General features: G+C 36.0%; 1 protein-coding gene across 3 annotated transcripts in view; it reads left to right on the top strand.

Moving 5' to 3' along the window:
* Positions 1-27,239, top strand: part of zranb3 (zinc finger, RAN-binding domain containing 3) — a 71,267-nt gene that overhangs the window by 1,783 nt on the left and 42,245 nt on the right. For all 3 annotated transcript variants that reach the window (XM_067415700.1, XM_067415702.1, XM_067415701.1), the window contains 5 exons: positions 15,532-15,550; positions 15,634-15,812; positions 20,089-20,320; positions 23,741-23,826; positions 26,653-26,824. In XM_067415700.1, coding sequence (XP_067271801.1) covers positions 15,532-15,550; positions 15,634-15,812; positions 20,089-20,320; positions 23,741-23,826; positions 26,653-26,824 — 688 coding nt within the window. The remainder of the gene's footprint in view (positions 1-15,531; positions 15,551-15,633; positions 15,813-20,088; positions 20,321-23,740; positions 23,827-26,652; positions 26,825-27,239) is intronic.

Raw genomic sequence — 27,239 nt, 5'->3', positions numbered from 1 at the left:
TGCAGGAGAAATGGCCAGAAATAAAGATCTGACTTTGACAAGGGCTAAATTGTTATGGCAAGGTGACTGGGTCAGAGTATCTCTACGGGCTTTTAGAGATCACCGGGGGAACCTTTTCATAGTTCCTAGGACTAATGGCGGAAGTACCTGCTTTTTGGCGTGTTCGCACCGCAGGAACTATTTTAGTTCTAGGAACTCCTTTTGAGGGACTACATTCGCTCCTGCTTCAGTGTAGGGTCTAACCCAGCTCAATAGGGATTATCATTGAAGGAAGTGAACGCTGATTGGCCAAACACCATTAAAAAAAATAGCTGTGTACACACAGATTGAAGCCTGTATATTTACTCCACAAACTAACTCTATGAACATGGAAAACAGTGATAAATAGACCTCCCGATCTTTACACTAAAGGGAAAATCCAACGTGCCTTTGAATGGACCAAGCAAAACATGATTACGTATTTCTGCTCAGCTATCGACATTGGGCTTCAACCAAACGGCAAATGGAACGGAAAATACTTTGTTCATATACTTTCTTTGTATAACAGTTGAAGACTATTGAACAGATCGTAAACTAATGAAAACAAATGGGAGCACTGTGAGCTCGGGCTCTGGCGTTCTCAGCGCCGTCAAAAATAAAGGTCACAACAACATTTCAGAGTTCCTACTGGCGGCGTGAATGCAACCAGGAAAATAACCCTAGGGGAAAGGAACCACCATGGTGGTAAGTTACTATAACCAAGTTCCAAGAACTTGTAGGTTTCTCCCTGTCAGCTGGGGTGAGAATTTACCAATAGTGGTCCAAGGAGAGATAGACTACACACCAGCGACAGGGTGTTGGGCGGCCAAGGCTTAATGATGCATGAGGCTTTTGAAGGCTATCTTGTCTGCTCAGAGCCAATATAAGGCCTTCTGTGGCACAAGCCACATACATTTTAATGATGGTTACAGAAATGTGTCACAACCACTAATAGCCATGTTTCCACTGTCAGGCCAAAACCGGAAGCACTGTCACTTCCGGGGCTTGATTGGGACTCATCGAGGCTTCCTCGGGGCCAATGGCCAGGGTTTTTTGGCCCGCCAAATAACTTTGCCCAAAGAGTCATCTGATCACTGTATAAGTCAGACACAGTGATGGAAAAGACTATATGCACTAACCATTACCATAGTAAACATGATAAATACAACTGCTTGAAGTAATCAGATAAATAATACAGTCTATCACAATCATGTATTTATTTAATCTGTCTGGGTCTCATCTCTTTATAATGGACCGACTGTCTGATGTCCATATTTATTACCGCAAAGCCTGCTATGTCATAAAATAAAGCAAGCACTCCGGTTTTCGGAAGCCTCCTTTCTCTGACTGAAAATATAACTATTGGTCACTGGAGATAGTCTTAAAGCTTCTCAGGTCGCATTTATGTTGGAAAATTTGTCTAAATGATCATTCTTTCTAAATGTGATGCAATAATGTCCAAATAAACAGAAACAGACGCGACTGAATAAGTACACATGCCCTCTTTCTTTTGTGAAATAGCGGTAAATACCACTGTATTTCTGTGTGACTAATGTGTAATCTCACATTAATAATCAATGTATCAATTATTATTGTAAAACTGTGGTAAAACATCAGTGCTGCGGTATAAAAGTATACAAGACTGCCAACAAATGGCCGCTTTTATCATGTTTGTTTTGAGATCTCGCTAGTTTCTTTCCAGTGATTTCTTTCTGATTAGTTTTCTGATAAATTTCCATTTGTTGGTGAAATGATGGGTTCGTGTGACGTTGTTCCAGAGAGGTGTATTACGGCGTGTTTTAGTGAAGCAGTGCGAAGCTTCTGGCTCAACGGTGGACATGCAGCATGGTTTTGGGCTCGGTGCTTCAGGTCCAAGGCTATTAGCTCAGCCTGGCCCGTTAAAAGCCCTGGCTCGCACTGGCCCCACAGTGGAGACCCGGCTAGTGATACCGCATAGAATGACCTCTATCCACCGTTGAAAGTGCATACAATGGGCATGTGAGTGACAGAACTGGACCTGTGGAAGAAGGTTGTCTGGTCCAATGAGTGTCTCTCATTTACCTCACTTGGACGGCCGTGTACGTGTTCGCTGTTGACCTTGGGAAGGGATGGCACTTAAATGCACTGTGGGACAGTGATGAGCCGGTGGAGGGAGTGTGATGCTCTGGGCAACACTGGGTCCGGGCCATTCATGTGGATGTAAATTTGACATGTGCCATTTACCCAACCATTGTTGGAGACCAGGTACACCCCTTCATCACAATGGTGTTCCCTAATGGAAGTGGCCACTTTCAACAGGATAATGCACCCCGCTACACTGCACACATTGGGTGCTTCTCATGTGTTATTTGTGCATCCTTGTTTCCTTTCCTCGCTTCCTTTCCTCATGTCTCAGCTCCACCCCCTTAGGATGCGAGGGAAGGATACACCTGTGTTTCGTCGCTCATGACTCCTCATGAAGGTTCCCCGCTTCTCATTCCTCTTCTCCTCGTGGTGCAATTAGAGAATTGAAATGTCCTTCAAGACAGCTGAGTTCGATCGGTTTCCGGGTCACGGGCTTGAGGAAGTAGGAGCAAGGACATAAGGAGGCATCAATTTAAGTATTGAGAAGTATCCATTGTTCAGGAATGGTTTGAGGAACTTAATGAAGAGTTCAAGGTGTTGCCCTGGCCTCCAAATTCCCAAGATCTCAATCCAATTGAGCATGTTCTGGACCAACAAGTTTGGACTTGAAGGATCTGCTGCAAACGTCTTGGTGCTAGATACCACAGGACACCCTCGGGGCTCTTGCAAACTCCATGTCTGGCGGGTCGGTGCTGTTTTGGCAGCATGTGGAAGACCAACAACATATTAGGCAGATGGTCATTGTGTTTTGGCTCATCAGTGTATGTATATTTTTTTGTACTCCTGTATAAAACTTGCATCTGGTATCTAGAAATGGGACACCTATCTCTTTATAATTCACTCTATGTGTCTGTCTATCATTCTCTTATCAGTATATCATTCTATCTCTTAACCCGTGCTTGATTTAAGCAGGTGAGAATCTAATTTACTTCAGTTCTGTCAGTCAATGTTCTGGGTCAGACGGGTCAGTTAGTCGACGCTGCCGAGGTGTCCCAGATCGATGGCAGGACACACAGAGTTCTGTTTGGTGCAGACAGGGTCAGTCACTTAATTAGGCAGACATTCAGTGGGGTGGATATTACAGAATCCCAAAGGAGTCACAGTGGCTGATGGGATGGATGCAGTTACAGATGTCTGATTTTTCAATTTGTTCAATAGCTTTATTTAAGGGAGAGAACCAAACAAGTGCCAAATTGAACAGAGAACAACATTTCTGACAGGGTTATTATTATAATTAACTAAACCCATAGAAAAACATTTTTGCTATTTGATATAAAATAAACATTACATGTAATAAAAAAATGTATAAAAAAGCTAGTAGCTTTTAGCTAGTAGCTAAAAGACAAATGTTCATAGTTTAACTTGATGTATTCAAATAAAAATGAACAATTAATAAAATGATATAGACATTATTTAAAAAAAACATAAAAATTACAAAATCATAAAAAATATACCCTAACCCTAAAATTACAATGAAAACATAAAGATGAAAATAATGAATTCATAATTAAAGTATCTTAATGATACTAAAATAACACATTATTTGTCTTAATAGTGCATGTAGTTTATTAACTTTTTAAATATAAAAAATATTAACTGATGATTATTACATTTATGAGCAAAGCTGATGAGTATTATATTGTGTATTGTTTTTTTTTTTTTTTTTTTTTTTTTACCTGTATGCACTTTTCAATAAACAGTTTTTTCTTTGTACTTTACAAGTTTTTTTTTTTTTTACATCTGACACAAAAAAGCAGATGTTCTTTAAACTTCCGTAAATAATCATCTTTTAGTGATGTATTTCTCACACACACTGATTGCAGTAGAGGCAGGATCAAATCAAAGCAGTCACTTTTATTTACAATTCTGACAAAACATAAATATATATACACAGAGTAAAACAAAAGGCTAAACAAGAAACAAACAAAACAAATCAACCAACCAATGTGTTGCTACGACAACAAATGAAAACTTGTCTAGAAACAAAAAGGAAACCCAGAAGAAAAAAAGTTACAAACTAAGGCCCTGTACACACAAAGTGGATAAATCTGAAACTGACACCCTTGCATTTTCGTGTGTACAGCCAATCCGTATATTTTGTGAAACGATGATGTCATCACCGCCTCGACCCCAGCTCTCCGTTTTTAGTGTATCTCTGTGGCAGAATTAAAGCGCCACATACTAGTCTGGCATGTATACTACATCGCTTTGTGTCGGTTTCAGTGGTTTCGTATGCATGCAGAAATTTCTTGAGACGAGGGAAAAAAAAGATGTGAAAGGAAGGGAAACGAAACAAACAAAAATCAACATTACAATGTATTATTGAACAGCTCTAGAAAACATATTATCTAAAACTCTTTGTAACTGATGAATATTATATTTATGAGTAAAGCCGATAAGTATTATATAGTGCTTTTTTGCACTTGTTGCTAACCAAAAACCTTTTTTTGTTCTAGTTTATTTTTGCATCCACAAGCAAGCTGATGTTTTGTTTTGTTTTCTTTAAGCGGCCATAAATAATGCATCTTTTATTGAATATATTATTGAACAAACAGCTCTAGAAAACACTCAAACACAATTTTCCATTTTCCACACTGACAGATTTGGCACGATGTGTTTGCTGCTGACCCTTAAGTTTAGAAATACCCTTACAATTATTACTAAGGTCTTACTTCTAAGGGTTTTCTTCCTTCATAGGGTCTGGTGCATCTGGCTGCAGAATAAAACGGCTTTTATTGACTGTAATCAAGACTGACTGTATTTAGTGAGCCGACACTAATTTCCTCTTTAACTAGACAGGTACAGTTTCACAAGTGCCAGCTGCTGATAGATAACTCTCTTCAATATATAAATATCATTTTCTTCACTTTGATTCTCTTTACTTAATATTAGATGGTTTCATGATCTAAATAAACCGTGTGAGTACTGTATCCCATGATGCCAAATATCAAGATAAAGGGGTTGTGAGATAATGGGACAACGATGTATGTTTCAATGGATTTTTAACAATTTTTGCATTTTGACTAACAAAATGATTATTAGAATACAACAAATACAAGTTATTATTTGTGCTATTATATTTAAGCAGTTGTTAATTTTTGTCAGAATGATTATAACACTTTGAATGATGCATTTTTTCGCAATCGCACATTTTAAAAGTTTTTTTTACTCTTTATTCTCTTGCATTTTAAATGCAGTTTTGTTTTTAAAAAAAAATTGGCAATTTTTTTTAAAATCAAAAATACATTAAAAATTGTAATATTACAAAATGTGTTAAAACACACACACACACAAAAAACTATTTCTATAATCTTTTTTTAAATATTTTTTAATGTGATCAAAGCTGAAGTATCATTACTCCAGTCTTCAGTGTCACATGATCCTTCAGGAATCATTCTAATGTTCAGATTTGATGCTCAAGAAACAAGTCTTATTATTATCAATGCTGTAAACAGTTGTGCTGCTTAATATATTTGTGGAAATATTTTTTAAGGATTCTTTGATGAATAGAAAAAGTATGAATAAACTTGCTGACCCCAAACTTTTAAACAGTAGTGTATACATTCTAAATGTAACTTTTCCCTATGAATAATTTAAGTGAAGATTCAATAGTATTCGAAAGATTTCATATTTATTCATTTGGATGCAGTGTCTCTGTTCAGTGTCTGTGTTCTCTGTTGGATCTAGACATTATTGATAACAGAAGCCGCTTAGAAGTTCCGACATCAGTCACCTCTATGAAGCTATCACTTTTTATCCGAACGGGTGTGTGTTTCGTCCTTTGTTTTTTGTTCTTGAATCTAATTTAGCGATTAATTTCCCCTTGTGCACCGCTTTGATCCCGCTAATCAGTTAGTATGCGGATTATGGCCCAAGATAATTGCTCTCTAATTAAATATGTAATCTCCACTCCAGCCAATAACCCGAGCAATCCTCAACTGTAATTACTTTATCCGTACTGAGACTCTCCACCTACAGTCTAATGAACCGGGACAGGCGTCCACACGGCTGTGTGTCATCTCCAATGACTAGCCACGTTTCATTTAATGTTTTTTGCTGTGGGAAATGAAGGTGGTTAGTTACTGTTTACTTTTCATATTAGACTTGACAGACTTAAAGGGAAATCTCATTAAGGCAGGTGAATTTTTAGAGCAGCGCCGATGCTAAAACGGTAAATTGGCAAACTGATATTTGCTCGGGTTTATTTAACGTTGACTTAACGTTGGCACATTCTTTTTGACCATTTTATTTATTCGTTTCTGACTTAAGTCCAAGTTTAATGCCAGATCATACCTCGTTATTTTTTTACACACCAATTATTGCAATATCCTTGTTTTGTTCAGAATTTCGGTAGTAAAATTGGTTGCAAATTGGTTTGCGTACAAACGGTGTCTAAACGAACAGTTTTCCATGTTGTTTTCCTTGTCAGGTTGTTAATCAGAATGAAATGTAACTTTATTAGCAAGGCATTGTGTATATGGATGACTTGAGGGTGAGTAAATCATGGTAATTTTCATTTTTGGGTGAACTATCCCTTTAAATGTCAGATCTTATTATCCCAATTATTGGAATATCCTTATTTAATTCAGAAACTCTGAAGTAAAATTGGTTGTTTTCAGTGTCGGGATGTTAATTCACACATGAGACATTTCACTTTGTTAGGAATAACAACTACAGTTTTGTCATACTTTGGTGGTACAGTTTTGGCCACAGAACTGAGGCAGGAAGTATTTAGTGGCGTTTGTGTTTGTTTATGTGTTTGGAGAGTCTGTTTCGTTTAATCGTGTGAATCTTTACCTTGCGGTTGGAGTAGATGTGCCTCTCATGTAATAGAATACAACCACTCTGTGTTTTCTAAACCATCGATTTCCGTTTTTTCGCTCTCTTTATCTCCCACCTCTCTCTCTGCAATTCAATAATCCCCCTGAAGCAGAATTGCTTTTTTTTTTTTGTTACAGCACAGCCAAACCACACACTGAGACACGATACTTGCTCAGATGATGCAGTGTTTTAAGCTGCTCCGTGCTGCTTATAGCAAGATTTCATCAGCGGCTTGTTACTAGTCGAGAAGATAGATATCCGAGGTTGCTTTCATATCTTGAAAGCACAAAAGGTGAACGGCACCCATTACTTGATATAACCTTACTTGCGTCTTGAAGTATTGGATCTAAGGCTATAGATTACGAAAAATTACCATGGTAACAACAGTTGTCTCTAAAATACTATAGTCGGTTATTGTTACTGCTGTAAAATCATAGTAGATTAATTTTGGGTCTCATTCAAACAGCTTTTAGTCTCATTTCTCATTGCTTTTCTAAGCAATTATTATTTTGTCTGGTAAAATAGGCACAAAAGATTTAGGAGTCAGCTCTTTTGACCAAAACAAGCACCTAGCAACCACCCAAAACACCATAGCAACCATTCAAAAAAATTTTTGCAATCATCTTAATATGGTTTTGAGTCTTTTTCAAAAACATTTTTCAAAAAAGTTTGTTCACACTTTAGTTTATTTCATATTCTCATATTCTCACTATTAACTATGACTTTTGCCTCAATTAACTCCCACTAGTTAGTTAGGTAGTTAAAGGGTTAGTTCACTCAAAAATAAAAATTCTGTCATTAATTACTTACCCTAATGCTGTTCGACACCCGTAAGAACTGTGTTCATCTTCGGAACATAAATGAAGACATTTGTGTTGAAATCCTATGGTTCAGAAAGGCCTTTATTGACACCAATGTCATTTCCTCTCTCAAGACTCACACTAAAGACGTCGTTACAAAGCCCATCTCACTACAGTGGCTCTACAATCATTTTATGAAGCAACGAGAATAGTTTTTGTGCTCAAAAATACAAACTAAAGAATGACTTGTATAGTGATATATTTCAAAACAAAGTTTTGAACCGTTATGAATCAGTTTATCGATTCTTATTACACGGCTCTGTGAAATACTTGATTCTGATTGGTCAATCGCGCATTCCAGCGGTATGTTATTTCCAGATAACAACCGCTCATACGGGTACTACGAGTTATCTTGACCGTTACTACTTCTATGCTTAACGCTGGCGCCATCTTGTGGCTTAAACAGCCGTGGGTTACAATGGAAGACTTCAAGGCAGGTTTCCTTTATAACGTTTTTAATATAGATATTTTTCTTACACAAACGCATCGATTCGAATCAGAAGGCTCTATTAACCCATCAGAGCCGTGTGGAGCACGTTATTTGACGGACAGCTGCATTTTTTTATGGGCTTCAAACACAACTACAACAACTGCTTGGATTAACGTTAGCCTGGACTTTTTAAATATAACTCCGATTGTATTTGTCTGAAAGAAGAATGTCATATACACCTAGGATAACTTGAGGGTGAGTAAATCATAGGCTTGGTTTCATTTTTGGGTGAACTAACCCTTTCAGCATTCATTTTCAACATTTAGCAAGGGCATATGGCAAATCTTCAGCAATAGATAAAGGCTTAAAGCAGGTTGGAACTGTTTTCCTTCACGGAAGCTTTGCGTAATAGCTAATAAAATATTTAATCTCGAGACAATATTTTGTGTCTAATAATTATTTATTTGAGACTAGTAGCCGTATAATAAGCGGGACAATGTACACCCAGCCGGTTGTTATCGCAGAATAAACCCCGCCAGAGTGATCAGGACCCCGACGCGAAGCAGAGGATACATTATCCCTTACATAAATTCAGATCGCCAAAGTCACGTGATTATTAACTAACTTATTAACAGAGGTGGAAAGAGTAACAAAAGATTCTACTCAAGTAAAAGTACTGTTACTTGAATGAAATTTTACTTAAGTACAAGTAAAATTACTGGTCTAACAATTTACTCAAGTAAAAGTAAAAAGTAGCTCATTTAAAATGTACTCAGAGTAAAAGTTACTTAGTTACTTTTTTAAAAGTGGGGGTGGGGGACTCTCCCCTGTAGGGTTGTGATAGAATGAGATTTTCACGATATGACAACTATCTCAGAAAACATCAATTAAACATTTACTGTACCTATTATTAAATGATGGTTATTATCACTAGTTAAAATGATGTTAAATGAATGAAGAAGATTAGTCTTTTTTTTTATTTGGTTGAACAAATGCTTTATTATAACAAACTTAAAACCATTTGTTTATTTTGTTTATTACAATTTCAATAAAACATGTCTAATAAACTAAATTCAATAAATTATTATGAATTAGATTAACAACTTATTTTTATCATTAATTCGTAAAAAAAAATTAAGAATATGTCAATATGTAGTAGACGGAGCAGCTCATTCACAGAGAGAGAACAAGCAGATCATATATTCATATAGCAATGTTTTGTGCTTTAATGTTCACAGACCATGTCGCGATTTGATTTATTTCTAAGGCCTACAGCTCTACTTTTGAGTTTTTCGTTCATCCACCAGTTTGCGTGTATTACGCAAATTCTACGTTATAATGTAAAGTTAATGTTCATGACTGGATTCCGAGATTCCCTCTGCGTCACAGAAATCAATCGGCCTAAGTTATAAACATAACGTTACCTTTATTTGCACAGAGGGATGTGTTCCCGAACATGTTCTATGTGTTTCTTCATTTGCATCCACATTTTGTGCACATTTGATATGCTCCGGGACAAAACCACATTATTTTTTTCTATATCCAAAGTATTTCCATACTAGCCAGGAGTTCACGACGGCGTTTTGCTTTCACCTGGGTCTGCGTCACTGACGTCTGTCTTGTTCGTCTCTATCTGATATTTGCGCGCTTGTTCTCTCCCGTGCCCCGCGCCCTCTATTCAATATTAGTCATTTCCGGATCGCGTTTTTTTTCCTCCCCTCTTTGCATTAATGATTTATTTTTACTCAGTAACGGATGTGGTTTAAAATGTAGCGAAGTACAATACTTTAATCAAAATGTACTTAAGTAAAAGTAAAATTACAGATTTTTAAAACTACTTAAATAAGTAGAAGTACACAGAAAAGCTACTCAATTACAGTAACGCGAGTAAATGTAATTCGTTACTTTCCACCTCTGCTTATTAAGTAATATGTAATTGTTGTTATGAGTTTTGAATTAATTCTGAATTAGTTAATTGTCATGTGCCCCAACAAGTAAAGTCATAAGATAATGATACCTTTATAAATCATTAGCTAATGATTAATTAAAGCAGACAACTGGAAGTTGAAATGCATTGCTTTGACCTGTTGTGGTAAAACAATACAAATAAAATGTATTATCATTTGTATTATTATTAATTAACACATTAATTTACATTATTAGTTAATATAATGTTATTAAGGAATAATTATATTATGACACATTTAGCTAATAACTATGTAATGATTACTTAATCTGTTAATAATGTAGAATCTTCATTAGTTGCTGATACAGTAATCATTAATAAATGGGTTAGTTCACCATTAATAATACATTAACTTTATTGTAAAGTGTTACCGATAAGTTTTACCACAGTTTTATAAAGTGCTCATAAAAGTAAAAAAGCTTTTCTACAGTAGCAGAAGTCATCTAGACTGGTTATACTGGTTCAGCATGTATTGCTGTTTATTTTAAGATTGTTTCACCCACTGAATAGCTAACCTGTTAGCATGATGCTAATTGTGTTTTCTGTGCGTCACAAGAGCTAGAAACCCACTTTTATCAACAGCGTGCTAACGCGCAACAACCACACCACATTAAAGATGCTAATAAAGCCTTAATGCACCAGCGTATGGACTATGACTAAATGTTAATTCATCATATTGGATGATGAAATGCTACGCGAGGGCGGATTAGCATATGCCGTGCTGACACAATTACTGCGGTTTAATGAGCCCTGAACTCTGAACCACCAATCAAAAAGCTACACCATGAGCCACCATGTGCCACACAGGAGCTAAGCTATATCTGTCTCCGTATCGAGCGCGGTGGCCGAGACGATCGATAGATATTGATCTGAGATGGGAGGCTGCAAAAAAGGGATACTGTACGACCGATTATAATTGCATCAGAGGTGCAAATGAAGGCATGGAGGAAGATTAAGAGATTATTCAATATTACGCTTGTAATGAAAGTGAAATAACAAAGCGAATTAGTGCAAATTAAGTTGTCTTCACTAGTTATATTGGTGGCCTTCATGTCAGAGGCAGTGACTCAGTCAAAAAACATGTGTATGGACTGTAGTTTTATAGGTATTAAGGAAACTATACATGACTAGTTGTTGGTTTGCTTTGATGCATCGCTTTGTAACAAATATATTTTACTGTTGTGAATTAGGAAACTTCACAATCTGAAGCAGTAATATTTAATATCATACTAGAATTAAGTTGACGGTGTTGTTGACAGGCAAATCAGACGGGGCCCTCCTTCAGGACACAGCGGTGCGTCGGTTGCAAGTAACGTTATTTAAAGAACAGTGATTAATGTGTGAAACGGCACACACACACACACACACACACACACCTGAGAGCCACCGAGGCACGTGAGAGCGCGTTACACAGCGCTAGCAAGTGCTCCAACAATTTGAAGGCAAAAAAAGACACTCAGACAGGACAGAGGCTGTTAATCATCCTTTCACAGAAAGGGAGGAGAAAACAAGATGAAGAGGGCATCATCATAGCTGTCTCTCTCTCTCTCTCTCTCTCTCTCTCATCTCTTTATCTTTATTTGCTTTTCTGTCACTCCTAGACATTTCAAGAGGTCACTTTATTCTGTAATCGATACTGATAAAAAAAAATATCATATGGTTAAATTAGCTTATTTTTGTGCCCTATTACCTTTATAAAAAAGCATTTGTGCCATTTCATAATTTCATAATGCAGTGACATTAATGCTATGGTACTTTTAAATATATAGTGCTATTTTATTTTAGTGTGTTTTGAACCTGGAAATAAACTAAAACTTTTAGGATTTTTACTATTTAAAAAAAACTGATGCTATTGTACTTTTTTTAGTATATTTACATATTTGTTATATATATATATATATATATATATATATATATATATATATATATATATATATATATATATATATATATATATATATATATATATATATATATATATATATATAATGTATTTTTCAGTATATTTAAAAATGTGTGTATATATATATATATATAGATGGATATTATATTTTATATTTCTTTCTTTAAGTATTTACATTTTTCCTTTATTAAAAAAGGAATTGAACAGTGTGCCATTTATTTTCACCCTATATATATATTATATATTTATTGTAAAAAATATGTATACAAATAAATACTACTACTACTAATATATATATATATATATATATATATATATATATATATATATATATATATATATATATATATATATATATATATATATATATATAAATATATTATAATTATATATTAGTAGTAGTATTTATATGTATACATATAAAAAATATATATATATTTTTTGCTTTTTTTTTTACAAAAAAAGGATTTGTCACAATATTTACATTTTATAATATCACAATAATTTTAGTACATTCAACATTATGTACTATGATGTCTAAAAAAAGTAAATACTAGTACTTGGTAGTTTTTATTTGTATCCACATTTTGCTGCATTATTCTCCTGTGTACTGTACTATTGTTTGAAAAATACACTGTATTTGTACACTGTATGCAAATATCGCATCAGCATTAGCTAAATGCGCCGCTGTCAAGGGAGCGCATTTATAACGACCGTCCCACACGTCATCGCCAACCGAGGCATTGCTGGAGTCCGCATTAGTAATAAACCAAAAGGAGCAAATAAACAAAACAAAAAAAGATGCAAAGCTCTTTCATTTTGTGGCCCTGCATGTATCTGCTTCATTTGTTCCCAGTAAATCCTTGAACATCGCCTGACGCATGAGCAATTAAATTTTTTCCCCTGAAAGACTCCGCAGAAGATCAGTGTCTCTCGGCATTACTTAAAAAAAGAAAGAAAGAAAGTGAGATGAAAAAGAGGAAACATCTCCCCTCTAATGAGTAGATCCGCTGTTTGAACAATGGATACAGGCGACTTGTGGAGCACGGTGACATTTCAGTAACGAAAATGGGAAAAAAAGTCTTGATGCTTTGCTTTCTTACTGGTATCACCAGGATATAGACAAATGTCGTAGGCTGTTTTACTATATTTATTTGCATCCATCTTCAGGTGGCATTCGAGGAAATTTGAGATCTTAGTAGATTTTTCATACACTAGGAAAAATGAAAGTATGTACTAGATGTTCATTAAACACTTTTATGTTATTTTCCTTTGAACAAGTGTACTATGTAGAGATGTTATAATGAACACAAAGCGTCCTCTGTAATCTACTCGGCTCATTCATTAAAACTAAACTGCAAAAATGTTTTCCTCAAAAATTACAATAATATATTAATATATACTCATACAGGGACATTTTTCACCCAATATCTTTACTTTTATGGGCATTTAGGGGTATTAGGGTATTTATGAATCTGTGCTGAACCAGTTGAACCAATTCAATGGCCCATCCATAAAGAGAGACATTACAAATTTAATGCTGAATTTTTTTTTTATTTAAAAAAAAAAAAAAAAAAATATATATATATATATATATATATAAAAACAGAGATAGTTATTAAAGGGATAGTTCAAACTGAGACATTTCTCAGAGTATCTTATTTAAATGCAGCTTCTGAATTTTTTTTGCCGTTGTCGTCTAAAAATTTGTTGTTGAATCAAATAATTGTAATTTAATGATTTAAGACTTAAATTGTTTTTTAATGTTTATTTAATTTTCCTGTTATAAGCACTTTAATATTGTAATATGATTATTTAATTTAAAGGTAAATAAATTTAAAAATAAAATAAAAATACAAACATTATATATATATATATATATATATATATATATATATATATATATATATATAATACACATTTGTATTAAACTTTTTATACATAAACTCTTTAATATTTATTTAATATTGTAAAATTGTGTAATTTTTGTTTTGTTTTTTTACATTTAATTTCATATTTATTTAAATTGTTTACAAATATTTAAATTTACTCAAATATTTTAAAGTATAATCAATGATGGGTAAATATAATAAAGCCCGTTGGTTGATTTTGAAAATGGGACAAGGCAGGCTAAAGCTGTGTGCACACTGTGCGATTTTGGCCACGATTTGGCCGTCTGAGACAAATTTAGCAAATCCTAAAAGATTCCTCAGCTCCTAGGCTAAAATCTGAAGTCTTTGGTCGTTAGTTTGACATGTTCACCGGCAGCCGATTAATGAGCGCTGCGATCAAATTTTACCTCAGACGAAATTCTGGCAGTGTCAGAAGATTTGGCACACAATCCTGCAGTGTGACTTCTCCTATGACGTCAAATATCTCGGTTTTTCAAGACAAACTATGACCAAAACAAGAGCTAGAGATTTCTTTGTAGCCAGCATTTCAGTCCCGCGTGTAATGCAGCTCACTGTCACCAAACGCGTCATTCATTGATGATATAAAACTCCAGATGAGTTTTCTTGTGCGGGTCCGTTTTTAGCGCGCCTTCACTATCGTGCAGTCTGGCATTAATGCCAACTGAGATCTTACAGTGTGACATGGCTTACATCAGGGATCATGTTCGTACGGTCTGACAAGGGACATTCGCAAAGGATTTTGAAAAATCGCACAGTGTGCAGGACCCATAACCTCTTCTGAGAATTGTCCAGATGCGCAGTTATCAGCCGATTACAATATTCTCAAAGTGGTCAAATATCTGCCAACTTGTAAAATACAAAAACAAAAACAGACTGAGCGCACTATTGAGCGGGTGTAAAATTGTCACATTTTTCACATTTTTGGTTGACAGTTATTGGGGTGAAAAAAGCCGTAAGGCTACAAAAGTGTACAATATGGATCTTTTTAAATTCTTATTGCCTCATTGATTAGGAAACAAATGGGTCATACCTTCAATGACATCTTGCTGAGCTCAGGACGTTGGGTAAATTTAATTTAGAGGAGCAGCTTGATTAATACAAGGCTTATATTAGTTGTTTATTGGGGTCTGAAATGAATGGCTGTTTTAAATAAACCCCTGTATGCCGCAATGGGGCTCCACACGGCTCTGCTTCGGGATTGAGTTTTCATGCCGTCTGGCTGCCAGTGTGAAATTGGTCGTTGAGTTCAGGTGTGCGGGAAATTATATTGAGCAATGTGCACTGGCTAGGAAGCCCAGCTTTCACAATATTGCCTGGATCAATACGTGCCTCTCCGGACATCGGTTTAGGGAAGAAATTAAAAACGTGATGCTGAGGGTAATTATTTAGAGAATGACTTTCTGATGTTCTGTGGTCTGGATAGGTTAGGTCATCGTCACTGAACTCTGAAAGCGTGAGTTCGATATGCCTTATTAGTTTTCATTTCTCTTTTGCAGGTGTATGATTGCAGATGAGGTAAGAGCGATTTCCTTTTCTCTACTCAGATCCAATTCGTTTTCCCAGAGACTCCTCAGACCTCTAACCATTTTCCCCAACAGATGGGTTTGGGAAAGACGATCCAGGCCATTTCTGTGGCGTATATCTTTAAACAGGAATGGCCTCTGCTGATTGTGGTTCCTTCATCTCTCAAATACCCTTGGATTGAAGAGCTGGAGAAGTGGATTCCCGAACTCGACCCCAGAGACATCAACTTGGTGGAAAGCAAGAGTGATACAATGTATGACAAGAAAGTGACAACCACTTTTATTTTCTCCATTGAGAAATTAATTCTTAGCATTAAGATCTTTAAGAGATTAACTTAAAGGGTTTGTTCAGCCAAAAATGAATTTAATTTCATTAATGACTCACCCCAATGTCGTTCCAAACCCATAAGACCTCCGTTCATCCACGGAACACAGTTCAAGATATTTTAGATTTAGTCCGAGGGCTTTCTGTCCTTTGAATGTGTGTGTACACTTGCTGTCCACGTCCAGAAGGTAATGAAAACATCATCAAAGTAGTCCAAATGTGACATCAGTTGTTTAGTTAGACTCTTTTGAAGCGTCGGAAATACATTTTGGTCCAAAAATAACAAAAACTACGACTTTATTCAGCATTGTCTTCTCTTTCGTGTTCCTCAAATAAAGAATCAAACGGTAATGAATCAGTGGATTGAGTCATGATTCGGATCGCGTTCCAAACTGGCAAAGTGTTGAAATCACGTGACACTGGCGATCCAAATCATGAATCAATATGCTGATTCATGACCGTTTGATTCTTTGGATGTTTTCATAACCTTTCTGGACGTGGACAGCAAAGTGTGCATACACTTACATTCAAAGGACAGAAAGCCCTCGGACTAAATCTAAAATATCTTAAACTGTGTTCCGAGGATGAACGGAGGTCTTACGGCTGTATATACACACACACATTATATTAACATATACACTAAGTTATTTTAGATGAGGTTAATCCCGATTAATCGATTTGACAGCACTAACACACATATATTGTATAAACACAAACGTATGTTAGATGCAGTTAATCACAATTAATCAATTTGGCAGCACTATAATTAAAATAAATATTTCAGTTTTCAAACAAATTAAAATTCCAAACAAATTAAATATTTAATGTAAAATATGTTAAATTTAAAAGATAAAAATTACATAAAATATAAATGTTTTCATTATTATTTGTATTTTATTTATTCAACTATTCACAAAGCGCACACAATCTGGAAAACATGGCATGCTATTTTAAGCGATATATATTAAACTTCACATAAACATAAGTGTTGTTAAAGTGGAGTAAGTTTAATTCCTTGTAAATATTAGCTACATTTTGCCAAACACCCTATAGGCATCTAGGGTAATCGATAGTTTAAGTTTGTTTTGCAGTCTCTGAAAAAAAAAGGACATCAGTTCGTAATTCATTGCGATCCAGTGGACCGTACTAGAGGACGTCTGTACTGGTGGCAGAGAGATTTTTTTGCTCAAAATGAAAGATTGATTCTTTCAGACTGTGTGTGAATTTAATCATAGTGGCAAAATTGATTCATGAAATTTATGACTGAGTATGACTTTGCAGAAGCCTCCGGAAAAGTTAGGAAGAAATCTCTTCCTCTTTGTGTGCTACATTTTTATGAGTAGCTTTAGAAAGTTATGAAAACCATTCTTGCAGATTTTCAGCCTGTAGAAATACAAAACAGAAGTAAAAATCTCCTGCTCAGTGACTACAAAATTATACCACAATTACACCGCAGATGTATGAAATCAAATCACCGCCCCAGAGAGATATTAAACAAATCCTAAATTATCTCACCTTTTACAGATACGAATCTTCCATGAAGAATACTTTAGCTCTATCTTAGGATACAGAGAGAGCTTATAAGAGCTGCCCTTCCACAGAGGATGCTGGGATTGATTGTACAGCCCATGCAGTCAGAGGGTCATGTTGTCTTTTTGCCTGTTATTGATGCTTCTAAAAAGAGGCTCACAAATTGCTCTGTTTACCCTGAGAATTCTGGCCCGGGGTTGAGTCGACCTGTAAAGTCGTTACCATGGCAACATCTCCCTCCGAGCTTGATGAAGGCCTGTCAGCATGGTGAATGATATTTTAACTCTAATGGCTCATAGTGCACGAACATCATTTCCTCCCAGCATACTGCTGGCGTCTTTACACAGTCTGTAACTGAAAACTATGAGGCTAAAAAGCATAAAATGCTTTTACAACCTTGTGGCTCTGATAAAAAACACCCATATTACAAACTATTATAAATATTGCTAAGTGAACACAGTATCTGTTGTGATGGATTTGTAAGTTACGACTTACTAGTGTGTTGTGAGCAAAAATTGGTTTTGTTTTAGACCAAAAAAAATTAACAGTGTACTTACACTAAGTGCAAATAGCCCGCCTTTTCAGCAGATGCTATTTCCACTAATTCCTCCCACTGACGTCTGGATTGTCAGTAGTAGCAATAGTGTAGGGAATAAGGCACGTGCTAGAAAATTGACCCGATTCAACCCTTTTTCCCATCACATATCAGATCGGAAAGACATTTATTTTCAATATAAATGTAAGAAAATAGTCAAAACTGAAAATAGTGTCACGTGTATTTAATTATAAAGAGTTTATCAGTTAGGGGTAGGTGGCATCCATTTAATAATTGTAATAAATATAATCATTTATACTCTATATTATTATTGCATATCGTTAATGTACAGCACTGAGGTGCGAATAGTATCTGCCAATATTTAAAAGTATAAATAGGTAGAGTCTTTCACAAAGAAAATATGATATTTACTCTTATTGCAAAGAAAATACGATATTTTCCCTTGGTGTAAATGTAATTTATCGCCAAGAACTAGCACTATTTTCACTTGGTGGTAAGAAGTGTAAAGTGCAACTAACTATATTCGTTTATAGTTATTTTTGACATTCGTTTGCCCCATCCCCAACGGTATTTTGATGCATTTTTACCAAACCAAAAATTATTCAGACTCCAGATATAATTTTTTTACTAGTCGTTTCATTTATGTAAGTAAGGATAGCAAAATAAAGTAAACTATGACACAGTGGACTACCAGTACAATTTATAAAAATCTTCGATCAAAATGATTCAGACACTTTGACCTGACCATGGTTTGCTTAAAGGGTTAGTTCACCCAAAAATGAAATTCCTTTTGATGACTCACCCCAATGTCGTTCCACAGCCGTAAGACCTCCGTTCATCCACGGAACACAGTTTAAGATATTTTAGATTTAGTCCGAGGGCTTTCTGTCCTTTGAATGTAAGTGTGTGCCCACTTGCTGTCCACGTCCAGAAGGTAATGAAAACATCATCAAAGTAGTCCATATGTGACATCAGTTGGTTAGTTAGACTCTTTTGAAGCGTCGACAATACATTTTGGTCCAAAAATAACAAAAAATATAACTTTATTCAGCATTGTCTTCTCTTCCGCGTTTGTTTTCAAACCTCAAATAAAGAATCAAACGGTCATGAATCAGCAGATTGATTCGTGATTCATATCGCCAGTGTCACGTGATTTCAGCAGTTTGACATGCGATCCGAATCATGATTCATGACCGTTTGATTCTTTATTTGAGGAACACGGAAGAGAAGACAATGCTGAATAAAGTCAGTTTTTTGGGGGTTTTTTTGACCAAAATGTATTGTCGATGCTTCAAAAGAGTCTAACTAATCAACTGATGTCACATATGGACTACTTCGGATATTTTCATAACCTTTCTGGACATGGACAGCAAAGTGTGCATACACTTACATTCAAAGGACAGAAAGCCCTCGGACTAAATCTAAAATATCTTAAAATGTGTTCTGAAGATGAACGGAGGTCTTACGCCTGTGGAACGACATTGGGGTGAGTCATTAATGAAAGAAATTTCACTTTTGGGTGAACTAACCCTTTAAGTGTTTTTTCTTTAATTGCTGATGTGACCTTTTACACCACAGACTGAACAAAATTAAGCATTGCTTGGTCATTGGTTGACCTAAATTGGTATTATCTAATTGTGTACTTGAATGTTACAACTGATTGGTTGATTGTAATCCATTACATACCTTTCTATTAAAGTTATCAGACATTATCAAGAGGAATTTGTTGTCATATTGTATTACCATTTTCTAAACTATAGCGAATAAACTGTGATAATGTTATAAAATGTTGAAAGTATTTGATTACATTTTGGTTTGAGTGTATTGTTTATTTATTTTTTAAAGTGACCGGTTTAACAATGGAATCTGCAAAATATCTGTAACTTGAAGCATTTTCCAAGTACGTCTGGTATTTTTAAAACTAATATTAATGTTAATATAATATTTTCCACATCTGTCACCTTGGTTACATCAGCAGAAATGTTGTTTTAGAAATGGAGAGCTATTTTTGTGGTGTTACGTACATTGATGGCTCACAAGCAAATCAGGTACATCTATTGAGAAAGTGAATATAAATTTGTTGCACATTTGAATGAAGTTCTTTTCTTTTCGTTTCAAGGAGTATCAGCACTAGCAAAGTGACAATACTGGGTTATGGACTGCTCACGACGGACGCACGCGCCCTACTGGAGGCCCTGAACAAGCAACGCTTCGGCGTCATCCTGGTGGATGAATCCCACTACCTGAAATCTCGCAACGCAGCTCGTAGTAAAATACTGGTGCCAATCATTCAGAACGCCAAGCGTGCCATCCTTCTAACTGGCACCCCGGCGCTGGGCAGACCAGAGGAGGTATGGTTTCCTCCAAATCTGTTTGTCATTTGCTTTGATTTATTAAGCCATTTGTAATATGCGGCACGGTTTTGTTTGAGCTAAACCAGGAGGAGATCTTGTCATTAGCTGACATATTTCCCATCCTCCAGTCATCGCTCATGTCCCCCAAAATTGCATGTACGATAATATCATAAACTAAAAGTTTTGATAAGTTTCACCACTGAATATTATCACTAAGTTATTAAAATCATTTATTTTTACCATTGTACTACAACTCACTATAAAATGACCAGATTATTACATGAAGTTCTTGTTCCTGTGCGGCACATTAGTTTGTGTTAGGAATAAACATTTATAGTCGTTCTAATTTCTTTTGTAAAGTGACAGCTTGAAATTTGTCACGCAGTTACTATCTCTCTGGTCCTAATGACCCACTTGCAGCAAAATTAAATTAATCAATCAAACAAGAGATCGTTTTCAACGTTTATCCTTTTATACGACACAGCCCAATAATTTGACACCAGTGACATCCCATTTGATGTGGTTTTGTCCACCTTGTTCTGTTTGGCTCGATATTACGCTGGCGTGGGTGTTTATTTAACCCAGTGACCTCTATTGAAGGGGAATATCAATGCCAAGGGGTGATGTGAGTAAAAATAAGGGGATTTTAAGTGATTTTGGAGCTACGGCTCTGAATGAGAAGGAAGGAAGAGAGAGAGAGAGAGAGCTCTCTTTCTGAGGTCTCAAAAGCACAACGCTCATCTCTGCTGTTATTACTCTGTCCAGAGGTGTGCCGGCAATATTTGTAGTTTGCACAAACATCGTCGTCCTCGCACATCTCGCTCTGTTCCTGTCTCTCTTCCTCTCTCTTTCTCTTTTTTCCAATCCCCTTCTCTCTTACATTTTCTGTCTCTTTGCTTTCATGTCCTAATCTTTATTCATAGCAGTTTTAAAACTGCTTTATGAATCTGAAAACAAATCTGAATTCTAGTATATAGTGGACACTATATTTAAAGGTGTCATGAACTGGCTATTTTTATATTTTTATACTGTTGTCTGAGGTCACCTAATGATATTCGTGTGGTTTTTACATTCAAAACATCATAACTAATAAGTAATAGGCTATTTTCTACACTGGTTTTGAGGCTCTCGCCAAAACGCTGGGTTCTGATGGGCGTGCTGCACTGGAGACTTGGAAGTAAACGCCCACGGCTAGGATTGGATAAGATTTGCATATTTAATGAGCTTCAACTCCGCTGTCAGTTCAGTTCACATGAGAGAGGAGAGATTGAGGGAGAAGCGGCAACCGGAATGACTTTCTCGATCAAAGGGCTTGTAAATGTTTATATCAAACAAACACAATAATTTATTTATTGTTCATCCACCTGCGATTGATTGGACTATTATTTTTATATTACACATAGCCCGCAAGATCGGACGATATAAGCGGCAACTGTGCGTACGCGCGCCGCCCTTCAAATGTCAACTTGAGAGAAACAGAGAGAATAGCAGAACAAGAACGGATTATAATGAGATTCATCGGCCTGCCGGGCTTTGCGAGCCCTGGCCCATACGTATCTGAGTCCAGCGTGATAAAGTTATGCTCTGTTAGACACATACACATTTGCAAAACGATCTATAACAATGCAATACTATCACATATAAAAACACGTTTTACTCACATAAGTGTGTTGCACCATTCCTGTCGGATCCAAATCTAGCATCGACCGGAGATTGAAATGAAATGAAGTGAACACCACTGTCTTCCCCACGTGAGCTGGAACTTCATTAAAAATAAAGTTCGACCACACATTCCTAATATTAGGAGGATCCGAAGGAAGCTTATGCAGCGGTTGTGTTCTTTCACAACCAGGAATAGTGCAATACCTTAATAAAACGTCATAAAACTATTGTTATGAGAAGAGTGAATTTCTCTGCAAATCATTCGCAAAACCATTCTTACGAGCAGGGCCGTAATCACCATAGACATCTCCTCAAATAATTAGAAATGGCCAAATTGCTGTCTCACTGTCAGAATCAGTGAGATGGCCTATCAAATCAAAGAAGGCAGGGATTACTGGTAATGCAAATTCCAGCATGACACTCAAAGGGTTAGTTCACCCAAAAATTAAAATTCTGTCATAAATTACTTATCCTTATGTCGTTCGACACCCATAAGACCTCCGTTCTTCTTCGGAACACAAATGAAGATATGTGTTGAAATCCAATGGCTCGGACAGGCCTTCATTGACACCAGTCATTTCCTTTCTCAAGACCCATAAAAGGCACTATTTGGTCCAACCGCCAAAACTGCTGAAATCACGTGACATTGGCGTTCCAAATCATGAATCGATACACTGATTCATAACGGTTCGAAGCATTGTTTTGAAATCAACCCATCACTATATAAGTCATTATTTAGTTGTTGTTTTTTTGCGCACAAAAACTATTTTCGTCGCTTCATAAAATTATTGTAGAGCCACTGTAGTGAGATAGGCTTTGTAACGACGTCTTTAGTGCCTTTATGGGTCTTGAGAGAGGAAATGAAATTTGGTGTCAATGAAGGCCTGTCTGAGCCATCGGATTTCAACACAAATATTTTCATTTGTGCTCCGAAGATGAATGGAGGTCTTACGGGTGTCGAACGAAATGAGGGTAAGTGATTAATTACAGATTTTTCCATTTTGGTTATGCTTTGGTTAAAAGTTATAGCAGTGAAAAAATGCTTGTTTTATGAATGAAGCCTACTGAACAGACTGTAATTCCACTCCTCAAAGCCTTGGTTTTATTCATGTTGTATTATCTATTCTGTTTGCTCTGACTGTTTTTTAAAGCTGTACTACCAGTCACTGATGGCCAGTTAATTGACCAATACATTATATAGGAAATGCTTAAGGCTTCACTTTGAGGGATGGTACATTCTGTGTACTTTCCTAGTATATTGTGAGAGCTGCTATTTTCCTTCTTGAAAATGTTCACACAAAAATGTAAAGACCTCTCAAGATGACCCTTGTGTGTATATTATAGGAGTCTCAACCTCTATTGCTTCCCTAATTCCCCTGGAACGTCTTACTGGACTTCTTATGAAAGACAGTGTTTTCTTAATTCATCAAGATAATCGCTGTTTGGTTTATACTAACTGAGCATAATGTGCACTGTGAGACTTTCTCTTAGAGGAAACGTGTTTGCAATTTATGAACTTAATACCTGACTTAATCAGCTTTAATCAGCAGAGTATTCGTATGCACCAGCTATAAACAGAAATATGCTGACTAATTTTCAATAAATTCATAATTGCAAAGGTCAGATGTATGAACGTGTCCCTCTTTTTAATGGTATTTGTTCCCATTTGGAAGTTGCTACTGTAAAGTTAGTTCTGTATGTGACATTTATGATGTCATATTGTTTGATGTTTTGTCATCTTCCTTTCTCTTTCAGCTCTTTATGCAGATTGATGCTTTGTTTCCAAAGAGATTTGGAACCTGGAGCGACTACGCCAAAAAATACTGCAATGCACACTACAAGTAAAAACCTTTATTTCCCCCCCCCAAAAAAAACATTGCATAAAAATGAGCTACAAATGCACACTTCAGAATATCTGACAGCTGGATTTGACTTGCACTGTATCTACACTGGACACGAGCAGCGTGACAAAAGAAAAAATATAACCCATTATAATCAGTGATGTTGTCTACACTGGATGCGACGCAACACCACAAATCTCCGATAATAAACTGATGCCTCGTTCTATTTATGACATGCTGACATTAAAGACACATTCTTTGCAATGGCCGCTTTGTAGCATCTAGTATAGCCCCTTATACCGCTTCCAATACATCGGCCAAACAGAAAAACTCATTGGCCGATTTAAAAAATGCCAAATATTGGCCTTGTTGTTTAGCATCAATGCCATGCAGTTTAAAGGAACACTCCACTTTTTTTGAAAATAGGTTGATTTTCCAAGTCCCTTAGAGTTAAAGAGTTGAGTTTTACCGTTTTTGAATCCATTCAGCCGATCTCTTTATCTGGCAGTAGCACTTTTAGCATAGCTTAGCATACATCATTGAATCGGATTGGACCATTAGCATCACTCTTAAAAATGACCAAAGACTTTATTTTTTCAAAGATAATATTTTTCCCATTTAAAACTTGACCCTTCTTTAGTTACATTGTGTACTAAGTTTAGATTTTTAGACCGATATAGATTGGAACTATTCTCTCATTCCTGCGTTATAATCAGGGAACTTTGCTGCCGTATTATGGGTGAAGCAGCGGAGTGATATTACGCAGAAAATATTTCCTAGCTATATCGGTTTAAAAAAATTAGCAACTTTTCATTTTCCGTTGGTCTTAGTAGACGATGTAACTACAGAAAAGTAAAAAAAAACAAATTGAACACGATGCTAATGGTCTAATCTGATTCAATGATGTATGCTAAGCTATGCCAAAAGTGCAACCGCCAGATACAGAGATCGGCTGAATGGATTCAAAAACGGTAAAACTCACCTGTTTAACTCTAAGGGACTTGTAAAATAAGCCTATTTTCAAAAAAAGTGGAGTGTTCCTTTATGTACAATCCAAACAATAAACATTTATTTAAATTGAAGTAGGGGAGTTTGATTATATATCGTCTACAATAATATCGTAATTGCTGTTTTAACAATCTGCGATCTGACATTATCGAGTATATCCCTCACACCCAGAGAGTGCACGCATCACTTTGTGATTTAGTCTATTAAAATGCTAAAATGTCCTCAAAAAGGTGGCAAAAATGACCCTGTATGTATTTTATATTTAAATAATTTAATATAGGTAATTAATATCACATGAAGAGTGCTGTTTTTATCCAGATATCGGCCTGAAAACAAATGTGATATTGATTTTAGAAGTTTAATAAACCAGAAGTTAATATTGCTCTGTTTCGATGTTTCATGTTTAAAACATCAAAACATTATACATTTGTAAATTCAGGTTTATGTCAACTCTTTATATCAATGAGCGCAGAAAACTAATTTGCAGCCAGGGCATCTAGCAACTCTCCGTTGGCTTGCGAGCTGGAAAAACCAAACTCTTGTCAGGCCAATCATATCGTGTTTAGAGTCGGTGAGCGGGCTTAACATAATGACGGCAGAGTTGTGACGGTTCCGCGTGGCGAACGGCGGTCTTTCGAATAGGCTTTGGCCGCTACTCTGGAAGGCTTGGAGTTAAGCTTTTCTTTGAGAAAAGAACTGCACTGAAGTCAGTTAAAAAAGGAATATGTGTTTGGAGTTTTAATAATACAATTTGAATCTATGCTCTGGTTGGTTGTAGCTCTATCCTATTGGGTGCAGAGGGACTTTGAAAGACCAATGCTCATCCTGCATCCAACATCTTGATTTGGGTCTGGCTTGTCAGAATAGAAATGTACTTGTCAACTTCCGTATTTTTTCACTTTTCATATCACAGTGCATTCTGGGATGTTTTTCTCAAAATATACATGTTACACTAACTCAAAATTTGGTAAAGAAAATAGGGATACACAATACATCGACCACCATATTGGTACCGGCCATTATATATTTTAATTTTAATTTTATCATTATCGGCCAAAAAAGAAAAGTCTGATATATTATAGCACAAATCTATCATATAGGCTACAAAAAATTAAAATTATATAATTGTGTGCTTGGGATATGGCTTTTAATGGTGAGACTTTTTTATGTGTAGTCAGGCTCTCAAGAATTATATAGAAAATTGGATCTAGATTTATCAGACAGAATTTCGTTATCAGCTTTCAAATTTAAAGAATTGTCGGTTATTGTATCGGCCAAAATTTTCATATGAGTGCATCTCTAATAACATGTAAATGCATTTAAAAAATGTATTTTACACTGGTAACACACCTCTACGATGCTTTAAAATGTAGACAGTTGGCTAGGTTTTGGTGCAGAGCTAATTTGTTTGTGTGTGTGTGTGCAGTAGCGACATTAATGTGAAGCCGAAATATGAGTTGTGTCATGAAGATGAGTGGTGTTCAGAACATCTAAGAGGAGATTTGTCCCTCTGTTCTTCTTATCAAATCTACAGAGGAGAAATGAAACGACAGCGATTCACACAAGGGTCTCCGAGTACAAATTAATCTACCGAGGAAAAAGCTCTGCCACTCGAAAGCGTGCACACAAGTTCCTGTCAATCATTCGGAGACGCAGTCGTAAATATAAAATATTCATAATTAAATCTCTCGCACACACATTTAGGACGGAAAAGGTCTCATTACAATGATAATACCTGAGGACTGTGGTGAAATGAGGTGGATATACAGCAAAAGTGTGTTGCATGAATAAGTAAAATGCCTGTGTTTACTTGTGCAGGTTTTTCGGGGCCAGACGGCAGTGGGACTGTCGCGGCGCTTCTCATTTGGATGAGTTGCACCAACGTCTGAGTGAGATTATGATTCGTAGACTGAAGAATCAGGTGCTGACTCAACTGCCGCCCAAAATACGTCAGCGAATTCCCTTCGACCTTCCCAAAGATTCTGCCAAGGTATGCAGTGAATGTTTCAAAACTAGTTTCTAAGGGTCTAACAGCTTCACAGAACATAAAGTCATGTAACCATGTTATTATTATAATTTATTTAATTTTTTGCTGTTTATTATCGTAATATCTTGGAAGTTACTACCATGGTACATGAATTTCAGGTGGCATGGTAAAAACTAGGGCTGGGTATTGACAAAAATGTCACAATTTGTTTCGATTACGATTCACAAGCTTGCAATTTGATTGGATTTCAATTAAATATCGGAAATATTGGTTATTTTAGATATATATCAGGTACAATACCTGGCGAATTTTCTCAAGGAAAACAAATCTTTGAACTAATGCTGTAAACTACGGGAGTCAGTTGTAGCCTACTATACTATAAAAGATAAAAATGAACTGATTTGTATACAAACACTTA

The sequence above is a fragment of the Pseudorasbora parva genome, chromosome 14 (assembly GCF_024679245.1).
Source record: "Pseudorasbora parva isolate DD20220531a chromosome 14, ASM2467924v1, whole genome shotgun sequence".
In the NCBI taxonomy this organism is placed as follows: domain Eukaryota; kingdom Metazoa; phylum Chordata; class Actinopteri; order Cypriniformes; family Gobionidae; genus Pseudorasbora; species Pseudorasbora parva.
This window is presented reverse-complemented; position numbering and strand designations above follow the sequence as displayed.